Below are 13,457 nucleotides of genomic sequence, written 5' to 3'. Positions count from 1 at the left end.
CTATTTCCAGCCTACACGCCATTCATTTCCTTGGACTGATTGCAGAGAGCTGCTCCCGTTCATTCTCGCAAACTCTCCCAACTCCAGCTGACATACGGACCCTTCATCTTCGCTGCTGCACTCTTGTTCGAATCAAAAGTTCGCAGTGAGGAATCCACGGCAGTAAGCTACCAAGTATCCCGAGCTTTCTCATCTATTTCTCAAGAATAACAACTCCACATAAAACCAACCAACATACAAATATTTTCCTTGTTTTCTCGATGGTACTTCATCCACAACTCACCCCAAATCCATTGCTCGGAATAGTTTCACCAATCATTACATGCACCTCTTTCTTATGAACCGAACAACACCACGTCCCTATACTTTTCTAACCCTTCACGTGCTTTCCCTTAAGCAAAGAGACCACTTTATTTCTCACTATCATCCTCTGGCCGTCAAATGGCAAGTGATGGTGCAAAATGAATAGTGACTTGGTATAACACTGGAAAATTAATGTTAAGCTCTGGCTCCATCGGTGTATGAGCCGTAAATGCTAATTTAGCTTCTACTTTAGATGTTTATTCTCAGGAAGAGCAGAATTTCTTGTGCTTTCTACAAAAGCACCAAAAATAGTGTCATTAGTAAAAATATCGAGTCCTACCTAATATAAATATGAGTATAAAATGTAGCACTTACGCGCTTATCAACACCCCCACATTTATATTTTGCTAGTCCTCGAGCAAAAACAAAGAATTTACCCGCTACACAGCTGGATATGAAGAAAAATGTCTGCTAAACAACGAGACAGATCCACTAAACAGCAAGATCGAGAATGTCTGCTAAACAGCGAGACGAATCCACTAAAAAGTGGCATAGAAATGTCTGCTAAACAGAAAGACAAAACCACTAAACAATGGGGGGGAGAAGTCTGCTAAACAGCGAGACAAATAATCAGAAAGACCCGCTAAACAACTGATTATAAAATGCAATTTTTTTATTTTAAAGACCCGCTAAACAGCTGGTCATATATATATGTATGTATATTAGACCCGCTACACAGCTGGTCATAATATAGGTACAAACCTACAATAGACCCGCTCAACAGCTGATCATGATTTGCAAGAAAATTCCTGAAAAAGTAAACTAAAAAGTTAACCACTCCCCCACACTTAAACATTACATTGTCCTCAATGTAAATAAGTCATCAAACGTAAAGTTAAGATGGGAAATTCATAATATGCAAAAATAAACAAATAAAAATAAAACAAGAAAATAGAAATACCTACTGGAATGTACATAAAGGATCCCCATACACTAATAACCTGAAAATTTGGGGATCAACCCAAAATACAGTATTTACAAACAATGCCAACCCCAAATCCTCGTTGTAGCAACGTAAAGATATAGAGACTATCAAAAGGAAAGAGCTACCCCCAAACCTAATTTTTGCAAAGGATAAATCATCAGTAACATGAATTACCGACTCAAGTGGTTCACTGAGGATGTAAACTGAAACGATCTGGGAGTCATGCACAAGCAAAGAGAAGTTACGAGATGCAAAATAATCTAGTAATATTGGAGAAGCACGCAGTTCTAACCCAAAATTAGGAATCTTCCGAAAAGTTGTGCTAACAATTCTAGGTGTATTAACTTCTCCACTAGGTTTGCAAACCTGTACTAAATCATCATCATAAACATCAGCAACCTGGTAATCAATAGAAATATCACAATAAATATGATTAAAAGAAACCTTATAAATAGAGTGTAATGTCTCTAAGTCGTTAGACTTAACTACAGTCTCTTCGGAATTAACACATTCTTCATAAGCATCATTGTTAAAGCACTGATATGTCACACCGTCTAAAAGAATGGCGTCTTCAATCCTAAACTCATCCTTTTGAATAGGCGAGTGATCATTAACACGATCAGGAGTTGTACTAAATACACCCCCTTCACTTGGTATGAAAATGTCTCTATTCATATGATCACAACTATCAAGTTCATCATCATTCTCCATACACATTGATTCATTAGTTAAAGCGGTTTCATCATAAATATCAAGAGTAGTAGAAAAATTAGAACTTGTCTCCTAGGTAAGACCAAAATATTTTACCGACTTCGTTAGTTGAGCAATCGATAAATCAATTTGTTCAGAAAGTTGAGCAATAGAAGCATGGGTTTTACTCAGCTCAGCAAAAAATAACTCATTAGCTTTGGTCTGTTCAACAATGTCAATATTGAGGCGTTCTAGCAAAGATAGTTGTGAGGAAAATGGGTCACAGTAAGATTGATCATCCCTCTCATACGGTGACGGAGAAATGTGTGAATAATAATTGGAATCAACAAATTGTGGCTCATAACCAGGGTAAGGTTGGTAATGATCATAACCTTCACAAGGTCCGGAATGATCATACCTATGAGAATAATTCCAATCATTATTTACACACTCGGCAGGTTCTTGATAATGAGAAGGTGCATATGCATACTCCTCAGATGAAATATCAAATGACTCCTCTGTCTCAGCTCTTTTAAAAAATTCCAAAAAGCAATAAAAGAAGTCAACTCACTGGAAACCATTATACAAAGTAAAATTTTCAATAACTCACCTTGCAAAAGTTTTGCGAGAATATCAAGTACTACTTTAGGCCTGTTATTGACTCCAATCGCTGCTCTTCAGACTAAGATAGCTAAGGAAAAAAAATCAAATAAGCTGCGTAAAAACAACTACAAGAAAATATAAAAATAAAAGAAAAAGAAGCTATGTACAAAAACTAAATAAGTAATAAATATGTACAAAATATCAATTAAAATATTCCACAACCGTTCCCCGGCAGCGGCGCCAAAAATTGATGTGATCCGGAGATACCCCTATATGTGATAACCGCAATCACACGGTTCTAACTAGTAGACAAAGGCAAGTACGGGTCATTCCCACAAGGAGCGCTGGAAATACTTTAACCAATATCTCTGATAAATAAACCAACAATAATGTTTTTTGGATTTTTGAAATAATAATAACAGAAAAATAAACTAAAGTAATAAAACGAATCAAATGGGAGAATCGGTAACCATGGTTTTATTGGTATCCACCACTATTTCGATTCAATTACTGAATTGAAACACAACTCATGAATATTTATTTATTCTTCCTTCTATCGACATCACCTAATATATGTATAGAGTCGCAAATATCACTGCGACACACTAAGCATGGGACATCAAAAGACTAAACCCAAGCATGCACCATCAAATTGCATTAGTGAGAAAATTATACGAAACTAAATATAGGTTCACAAATAATACCCGGCTATTCTAAGAATACCCCATCAAAGGATCTAATCCAAACATGAAATATCAAATAAGTAGACAAATATATTTATTATCCTAACAATTACGCACAAATGTTTACAAAACCAGTGAAACAACAACTCATATTTCAATTAATCAATAAACAATTTCATAAATTGATCTATTCAAATCATAATTTTCTATGCTCAATTATTCAAATCAAAACATCCTATTACCCCTAGTGATTTCAATCCATAAAACCCTAGTCACAAAAGTTAGCAAAACATGACTTTATCAAAATCCATAAACAATATTATAAGAGAGGATCAAACTAATCGATAATCAAAATGGAATTGACAGATTAAACCCTTTTCTCCTTGTGCTCGGCTCCTCGAACAGCTCTGCAGCCGCCGTCCTCTTCTCCCCTCCTCACTAATCTGTTTCTCCTCGTTTTATAAGTGCTGCTGTGAGTTTACATAAGACCTAACAACAACTGCCAAGGCCCAGTCCAATACCTATGCCGATATCTAATTCAGGTTCCACCGTGACCATCTAAATTTCACCCACCGGTTAACACACCAATCACCCAAACTGACCACATCACCTATCTTCTCGTTGTCCGGTATTTTTCTCCATATCTACAGCTTTATGTACAACTTCCGTCTAATCAAGACCATCCATAATCCAACTAAACCGCAGCTGCTTGAATCTCAGCGCAAAGTCCCACTCTTCTTTAAATTTCTTTATCTTAACATGAAACCATATGTTGCAGCCAATTGCTTCTCGAGTACCTGCCCATCTTCATTTACGTCTGCAGCCTGCAGAGTATCTCAGCCAACTCATCTTATCGACCAACACCTCTTGTTCTGATGCCGTCTAACACCTTCGCCCAAATAACTAGTCGCGGCACAAACGTTTCAGCTGAATCCAACTACAAGACTTCTACTCGGTTCTCATCAGCCAACACCTGCTTTTCCACTTCTATTCTCGCTCTCAACCTATTGAGAATATGTCTGAGACTAATTAGGAAGGTCTCAGATATACACGTCTCTTAGAACATAAACTAGGAAAGTCTGAGACTGATATGGAATGTGTTTATACTAGGAAAGTCTAGGAAAGGCTTATTCTAGGAAACCGAGACTGATATGGAATGTATTTCTATTAGGACTCTATTATGTGGTCGCACATATATATATCCTTGTAATCAGTTATGAAGAGATATGAAATAATATACACAAAATTCTTAACATGGCATCAAGAGCCAGTTTCGAAACCTAAAAAAAAAAAAAAAAACTAAAGATGGTTAACGAAATTGAATCATCCAAAGGAAAGACGGTGGAATATGATACAAAAGAAGAACCCTGTATATTACCTAGGTTCGAGTGATGGACCAGGAAATATCATCACGCCAATAACTTTGAGAGGAAATAATTATGATGAATGGGCTAGAGCCATAAGAAGATCGTTAATAGCCAAAAGAAAATTTGGTTTTATTGATGGAACAGTTACAAGACCTGAAGATCCGGATCAGTTGGAAGAATGGATAGCAGTGCAATCAATGCTGGTCTCATGGATCAGTAACACGCTGGAGTTATCAGTGAGATCAACTCTGGGAGATTATGAGGATGCAAGTCTATTATGGGCACACTTGAAGAGAAGATTTTGCGTTGTTAGTGGAACAAGAATATGCCAACTAAAAGCATCTTTAAGTGACTGCAAACAGAAGAAAACGGAGGAAGTTGCTATATATTTTGGAAGATTGAACAAAATATGGGATGAGATGGTGACTTATATGAAGATACCCCAATGCAAGTGTGGAAAGTGCACCTGTAATATTGCATCTCAGGTAAGTTTGTTGAGAGAAGAAGATTTATTGCATTATTTTCTGATTGGGTTAGATTCTGTATACAGCTCTTTGCGTGAACAATTGCTTGCAAGAGAACCATTGCCGTCTGTGGATGTTGCATATCAAACAATTGTGAAATCAGAACGCCTGAAAATTGGAGATGGAGTTGTGACTACAGAGATGCAAGAGAATGTTATGGCTTTTAAGGTGCAATCTGATCAACGCCTACTTAATAGTGCTTATGATCCCAACAAGTACTGCAAAACTTGCAGCAGACAAGGACACTCTGATGATGGCTGTTTTCAGATTATTGGATATCCAGAATGGTGGGGAGACAGACCAAAGAATGGAAGAGGAGGAAGAGATGTAGGAATAGGACGTACTGGAAGAGGAGGTAGAGGACAAGGAGGAAATCCTGTTCGTGCTCATAACCTTCATATTTCGGCAGCAAAGGAGAGTGCTGGTGCTGGTACGTCATCAGCTGATGGAACGGGTCTAGTAGGAGTTACAGCAGCACAAGTTCAAGAGGTGATGGAGTTTTTAAACTCAAGAAAGTCTGGTTCTCATCTACAAGGTAAAAAGAATAAAACATCCTGGATTGTTGACACAGGTGCAACAAATCATGTTACGTATGAACTTCTTAACATGAGGAGTGTACGAGATATTAGGGCATGTTCAGTTGGATTGCCTAATGGAAAATATGCATACTCTGAGAAAATTGGAACCGTGATTCTCCCTGGTGGATTGAAACTTGAAAACGTGCTTTATGTACCACAGATAACCTGTAACCTAATTTCAGTCACACAACTTATTGATGAGATGAGTTGTATTATTCAATGTACTAACAAATTATGTCTTATACAGGACCGGTCTACGAGGAGGATGATTGGAGTGGCTGAGAGACAAGGTGGACTATATATTTTCTGTGGTGTGCCGCATGTTGAAGTTATGGCTGTGCATGAAGATTCATATGAGTTGTGGCATCAGCGTATGGGACATCCTTCAGAAAAAGTTTTGCAGAAATTGCAAGGTGTGAGTAGATTAATTAAGAAGAATAATGATGCTTGTGATATTTGTCCCCGGGCAAAGCATCGTAGAAGTAGTTTTGCTAGTAGTTTGAGTAAATCGAATTGTATTTTTGATTTAGTTCATATAGATTTATGGGGTCCTTATAAAATCCATTCATCATGTGGAGCACAATATTTTCTAACAATAGTTGATGATTTTTCAAGAGGTGTTTGGATTTATTTAATTCGGAATAAAACAGAAGTTGAATCAATATTTCGTGAATTTGTTGCTCTTGTGAAGCGTCAATTTAAAAAGGATATTAAAATTGTTAGAAGTGATAATGGAACGGAATTTAATGCATTACGTGGGTATTTTAAGACTAGTGGAATAGTCTTTGAGACGTCTTGTGTAGGTACTCCACAACAGAATGGAAGAGTTGAGAGAAAACATCAACATATAATGAATGTGGCACGGGCTTTGAGATTTCAAGCAAGCTTGCCGAAACGGTTTTGGGGAGAGTGTGCATTGACAGCGGCGTACTTGATCAATCGTACTCCTACACCTATCCTAAATAATAAAACACCATATGAAATATTGTTTGGAAAACCACCTCTATATAAACAGTTGAAGGTCTTTGGATGTTTGTGTTATGTATATGATCAAAGTAGCAAAGGAGATAAGTTTGCTAGTCGAGGAAGAAGGTGTGTGTTTCTAGGATATCCATTCGGTAAGAAGGCATGGCAAGTGTACGATCTCGACACAAGAAGGTTTATAGTGTCTAGAGATGTAAAATTCTATGAGACACAATTTCCATATAAGACCGAGTTGGATGGAACTAGAACTCATATAACGACTGATGTCGTTGGCACTACACATGAGACAGATCGTGTTGGTGGAGTGATGATAGTGATGAAGATTCAGTAATAGCTGGCGGAGAAGAAGGTGCAGAAATACAACGACAGACAGATGCAGATGTCGTTGTACAGACTGCAGCGCCTGGTGGAAATGTTGCAGTTCAGACTGCGACATCTGCAGAAACTGCGGCAGAACAGACTGCGACATCTGCAGAAACTGCAGCAGAACAGACTGCGACATCTGCAGAACTGCAGCAGAACAGACTGCGACATATGCTGAAGATAACGCTGTTAAGCACAAGTCTACGGCGTCAGAAATTAAGGCAGATGTAAATGGTGATGGACAACCCACAAATACCGTTGCTGTGAACAACGATTTGGGTAAGGGCAAGCGTCAGAAGATCCCATCAAGTAGGCTGAAAGGTTTTGTGACGCACACCATTCGAGAAAATAGTCCATCTCACTCTCAATCATCACAGTCATCATCCTCAGGTACACCTTATCCTTTGACATATTATGTTAGTTGTGACAGGTTTTCTGACATGCATAAAAATTATATTGCTGCATTGTCGGCAAAGTCTGAGCTGAAAAATTTCAGAGAGGCAATGACACATCCAGGTTGGAGGAAAGCAATGGCGGAAGAAATACGGGCCTTAGAAGAACAAGGCACATGGGATATCACCGAATTTCCACCTGGTAAGAAGGCTCTAGGAAGTAAGTGGATATATACGGAAAAATATGATGAAAATGGTACTTTGGTACGTTTAAAAGCAAGACTTGTGATTTTTGGAAATCATCAAGTTGAAGGTTTGGATTACAATGAGACGTTTGCACCAGTGGCAAAGATGACAACTGTTCGTATGTTTTTGGCTGTTGCTGCGACTAAGAAATGGGATGTGCATAATGCATTCCTACATGGAGATTTGGAAGAGGAAGTATATATGAAAATACCACCTGGATTTGCTAAGGGTAATCCTAATATGGTGTGTAAAATGAAGAAATCATTGTATGGACTAAAACAAGCACCGCGGTGTTGGTTTGCGAAGCTGTCCACTGCATTGAAGAATTATGGGTTTCGGCAATCGTACTCAGATTATTCTCTCTTTACTATGCTAAAGGGAAAGATACAACTTAATGTGCTGGTGTATGTTGATGATTTGATTATTGCAGGAAATGATCTGGTTGCGCTTACACAATTTAAAGCATACTTGGGTCAATGTTTTAAGATGAAAGATTTAGGAAAGTTGAAATACTTCCTAGGATTGGAAGTGGCACGTAGTAAAAAGGGTTTCTACATATGCCAAAGAAAATATGCGTTGGATATTATAATGGAAACAGGTTTATTGGGTGCGAAACCTGCAGAATTTCCTATGGAGACAAATCATCGTCTTGCCTTAGCAACAGGAGATTTGCTTAGTGATGTAGAGAAATATAGAAGATTGGTTGGGCGTTTAATATATTTATCCGTCACCAGACCAGATCTTGCTTACTCAGTGCATAGCTTATCTCAGTTTATGCAGCGACCTAGACTGGAGCATTGGGAAGCAGCACTTCGTGTGGTTAGATATTTGAAAAAGAATCCTGGACAAGGAATTCTGTTGCGCTCTGATAGTAGTTTCAAATTGAGAGGTTGGTGTGATTCGGATTGGGCAAGTTGTCCTATAACTAGACGCTCACTGACGGGTTGGTTTGTTCTTTTTGGTGATTCACCAGTATCTTGGAAGACTAAGAAGCAACAAACTGTGTCTCGTAGCTCGGCAGAAGCAGAATATCGTTCCATGGCGGCGGCTACATGTGAATTAAAATGGTTGAAACAATTACTCCGAGATTTGGGAGTTCACCATACACAAGCAATGAGTCTTCTTTGTGATAGTCAATCAGCGTTATATATTGCGAAGAACCCTGTGTTTCATGAAAGAACGAAACACATTGAAGTGGACTGTCATCTAGTCAGGGATGCGATAATAAGGAAGATTATTTCACCTTCTTATACTCCTACCACAATACAGTTGGCGGATATATTCACAAAGTCGTTGGGGAAAGCTCAGTTTCATGGTCTATTGTCCAAGATGGGCATTTGTGACCTGCATGCTCCGTCTTGAGGGGGGGGGGGGGTATTGAGAATATGTCTGAGACTAATTAGGAAGGTCTCAGATATACACGTCTCTTAGAACATAAACTAGGAAAGTCTGAGACTGATATGGAATGTGTTTATACTAGGAAAGTCTAGGAAAGACTTATTCTAGGAAACCGAGACTGATATGGAATGTATTTCTATTAGGACTCTATTATGTGGTCGCACATATATATATCCTTGTAATCAGTTATGAAGAGATATGAAATAATATACACAAAATTCTTAACACAACCACAGAAGCTGTCGTACTCAGTTCACCATTCAACAGATGCAATACAAATCTCTAGTCTCAGCTGTACAAATAAATCAATGGCCACAGTTCTTCTCTTTTCGATCCATCATGGCAGCATCAGCTCTTTGTACGTCCAAAACAAACTGTGAGTTCACAGTTAAGACCAGTCTCCCTTGTAGAAAAATGTCTGCTAAACAGCGAGACAGATCCGCTAAATAGCAAGATCGAGAATGTCTGCTAAATAGCAAGACGAATCCACTAAAAAGTGGTATAGAAATGTCTGCTAAACAGCAAGACAAAACCACTAAACAATGGCGTGGAGAAGTCTGCTAAACATCGAGACAAATAATCAGAAAGACCCTTTAAACAACTGATTATAAAATGCAATCTTTTTTAAATACCCGCTAAACAGCTGGTCATATGAATATATATTTTTTTTCTTTTTTTTTAGACCCGCTACACAACTGGTCATAATATACGTACAAACCTACAATAGACTAGCTCAACAGCTGATCATGATTTGCAAGAAAATTCCTGAAAAAGTAAACTAAAAAGTTAACCACTCCCCCACACTTAAACATTACATTGTCCTCAATTTAAATAAGTCATCCAACGTAAAATTAAGATGGGAAATTCATAATATGCGAAAATAAACAAATAAAAATAAAACAAGAAAATAGAAATACTTACTGGAATGTACATAAAGGATCCCCATACACTAATAACCTGAAAATTTGGGGATCAACCCAAAATACAGTATTTACAAACAATGACAACCTCAAATACTCGCTGTAGCAACGTAAATATATAGAGACTATCAAAGGAAAGAGTTACCCCCAAACCTAATTTTGCAAAGGATAAATCATCAGTGACAAGAATTACCGACTCAAGTGGTTCATTGAGGATGGAAATTGAAACGATGTGGGATTCATGCACAGGAAAAGAGAAGTCACGAGATGCAAAATAATCTAGTAATATTGGAGAAGCAGGCAGTTCTAATCCAAAATTAGGAATCTTCCGAAAAGTTGTGCTAACAATTCTAGGTGTATTAACTTCTCCACTAGGTTTGCAAACCTGTGCTAAATCATCATCATAAACATCAGCAACCTGGTAATCAATAGGAATATCACAATAAATATGATTAATAGAAACCTTATAAATAGAGTGTAATGTCTCTAAGTCGTTAGACTTAACTACGGTCTCTTCGGAATTAACACATTCTTCATAAGCATCATTGTTAAAGCACTTATATGTCACACAGTCTAAAAGAATGGTGTCTTCAATCCTAAACTCATCCTTTTGAATAGGCGAGTGATCATTAACACGATCAGGAGTTGGACTACATACACCCCCTTCACTTGGTATGAAAATGTCTCTATTCCTATGATCACAACAATCAAGTTCATCATCATTCTACATACACATTGATTCATTAGTTAAAGCGGTTTCATCATAAATATCAAGAGTATTAGAAAAATTAGAACTTGTCTCCTCGGTAAGACCAAAATATTTTACCGATTGCGTTAGTTGAGCAATCGATAAATCAGCTTGTTCAGCAAGTTGAGGTATAGAAGCATGGGTTTTACTCAGCTCAGCAAAAAATAACTCTTTATCTTTGGTCTGTTCAACAATGTCAATATTGAGGCGTTCTAGCAAAGATAGTTGTGAGGAAAATGGGTCACAGTAAGATTGATCATCCCTCTCATACTGTGACGGAGAAATGTGTGAATAATAATTGGAATCAACAAATTGTGGCTCATAACCAGGGTAAGGTTGGTAATGATCATAACCTTCACAAGGTCCGGAATGATCATACCTATGAGAATAATTCCAATCATTATTTACACACTCGGCAGGTTCTTGATAATGAGAAGGTGCATATGCATACTCCTCGGGTGAAATATCAAATGACTCCTCTGTCTCAGCTCTTTTGGAAAGATTCCAAAAAGCAATAAAAGAAGTCAACTCACTGAAAACATTATACAAAGTAAAATTTTCAATAACTCACCTTGCAAAAGCTTTGCGAGAATATCAAGTACTACTTTAGGCTTGTTATTGACTCCAATCGCTGCTCTTCAGACTAAGATACCTAAGAAAAAAAATCAAATAAGCTGCGTAAAAACAATTACAAGAAAATATAAAAATAAAAGAAAAAGAAGCTATGTACAAAAACTAAATAAGTAATAAATATGTACAAAATATCAATTACAATATTCCACAACCGCTCCCCCGCAGTGGCGCCAAAAATTGATGGGATCCGGAGATACCATTATATGTGATAACCGCAATCGCACGGTGTCTAACTAATAGACAGAGACAAGTACGGGTCGTTCCCCTTGGAAATAGTGTAACCAATATCTCTGATAAATAAACCAACAAAAATGTTTTTTGGATTTTTGAAATAATAATAACAGAAAAATAAACTAAAGTAATAAAACGAATCAAATGGAAAAATCGGTAATCAGGGTTTTATTGGTATCCACCACTATTTCGATTCAATTACTGAATTGAGACACAACTCATGGATATTTATTTATTCTTCCTTCTATCGACATCACCTATTATATGTATCGACATCACCTATTAACACACCAATCACCCAAACTGACCACATCACCTATCTTCTCGTTGTCCTATAATTTCTCCATATCTACAGCTTTATGTACAACTTCCGTCTAATCAAGACCATCCATAATCCAACTGAACCGCAGCTGCTTGAATCTCAGCGCAAAGTCCCACTCTTCTTTAAATTTCTTTATCTTAACATGAAACCATATGTTGCAGCCAATTGCTTCTCGAGTACCTGCCCATCTTCATTTACGTCTGCGGCCTGCAGAGTATCTCAGCCAACTCATCTTCTCGACCAACACCTCTTGTTCTGATGCCGTCTAACACCTTCTCCCAAATAACTAGTCGCGGCACAAACGTTTCAGCTGAATCCAACCACAAGACTTCTACTCGGTTCTCATCAGCCAACACCTGCTTTTCCACTTTTTTCTCTCTCTCAACCACAGCAGCCATCGTACTCAGTTCACCATTCAACAGACGCAATACAAATCTCCAGTCTCAGCTGTACAAAGAAATCAATGGCCACAGTTCTTCTCTTTTCGATCCATCATGGCCGCACCAGCTCTTTGTACGTCCAAAACAAAATGTGAGTTCACAGTTCAGACCAGTCTCCCTTGTAGAAAAATCCGTCTCCACCAGTCGAGACACCTTCATTGCTCCATCGACCACTGCTGCCGAGACATAACTCTCCTTGACTGCAAAATCTTATTTTCGTCTCAACACCACTGATCACCACCTGCAGCTCCATTCATTCCGTCTCGAAACTATCTCCGTCCACCGAAAACCTCCACATTCACTTCGTGTTGCTGTGTAAACAAAACAGTATACAAATAACCAACACCAATTTCTGACCGAACCCATGGTAGGTATAAGATCGAACTCAAATCAGTCAGTACACCTTCTCTTCTATTTCCAGCCTACACGCCATTCATTTCCTTGGACTGATTGCAGAGAGCTGCTGCCATTCTCGTAAACTCTCTCAACTCCAGCTGACATACGGACCCTTCATCTTCGCTGCTGCACTCTTGTTAGAATCAAAAGTTCGCAGTGAGGAATCCACGGCAGTAAGGTACCAAGTATCCCGAGCTTTCTCATCTATTTCTCAAGAACAACAACTCCACATAAAACCAACAAACATACAGATATTTTCCTTGTTTTCTCGATGGTACTTCATCCACAACTCACCCCAAATCCATTGCTCGGAATAGTTTCACTAATCATTATATGCACCTCTTTCTTATGAACCGAACAGAACCACGTCCCAATACTTTTCTAACCCTTCACGTGCTTTCCCTTAAGCAAAGAGACCAGTTTATTTCTCACTATCATCCTCTCGCCGTCTAATGGCAAGTGATGGTGCAAAATAAATCAGTGACTTGGTATTCCACTTGAACATTAATGTTAAACTCTGGCTCCATTGGTGTATGAGCCGTAAATGCTAATTTAGCTTCTACTTTAGATGTTTATTCTCTGGAAGAGCAGAATTCCCTGTGCTTTCTATAAAAGCATCAAAAATAGTGTCATTAGTCAAAATATCGAGTC

The 13,457-nt window shown here is 38.1% G+C and overlaps 1 protein-coding gene across 1 annotated transcript; it reads left to right on the top strand.

The window, feature by feature from the left end:
• The first annotated feature begins 7,520 nt into the window (after positions 1-7,520).
• Positions 7,521-8,208, top strand: LOC113351509 (uncharacterized mitochondrial protein AtMg00820-like). Its single transcript, XM_026595478.1, has 2 exons — positions 7,521-7,874; positions 8,149-8,208. Exons 1-2 carry the CDS (start codon positions 7,521-7,523, stop codon positions 8,206-8,208), a joined length of 414 nt encoding a protein of 137 aa, XP_026451263.1.
• Positions 8,209-13,457: the final 5,249 nt, after the last annotated feature.

This window comes from Papaver somniferum, chromosome 2 (genome assembly GCF_003573695.1).
Source record: "Papaver somniferum cultivar HN1 chromosome 2, ASM357369v1, whole genome shotgun sequence".
Classification (NCBI taxonomy): domain Eukaryota; kingdom Viridiplantae; phylum Streptophyta; class Magnoliopsida; order Ranunculales; family Papaveraceae; genus Papaver; species Papaver somniferum.
The sequence above is the reverse complement of the archived record's forward strand: the minus strand, read 5'-3'. Positions and strand labels throughout refer to the sequence as shown.

Coding starts and splice junctions, on each gene's coding strand:
- LOC113351509 (XM_026595478.1), top strand. CDS start 7,521: ATGCATAAAAATTATATTGCTGCATTGTCGGCAAAGTCTGAGCTGAAA. Junction 7,875..8,148: donor CTGCGACTAAGAAATGGGAT/GTGCATAATGCA, acceptor TGATTATTGCAG/GAAATGATCTGGTTGCGCTT.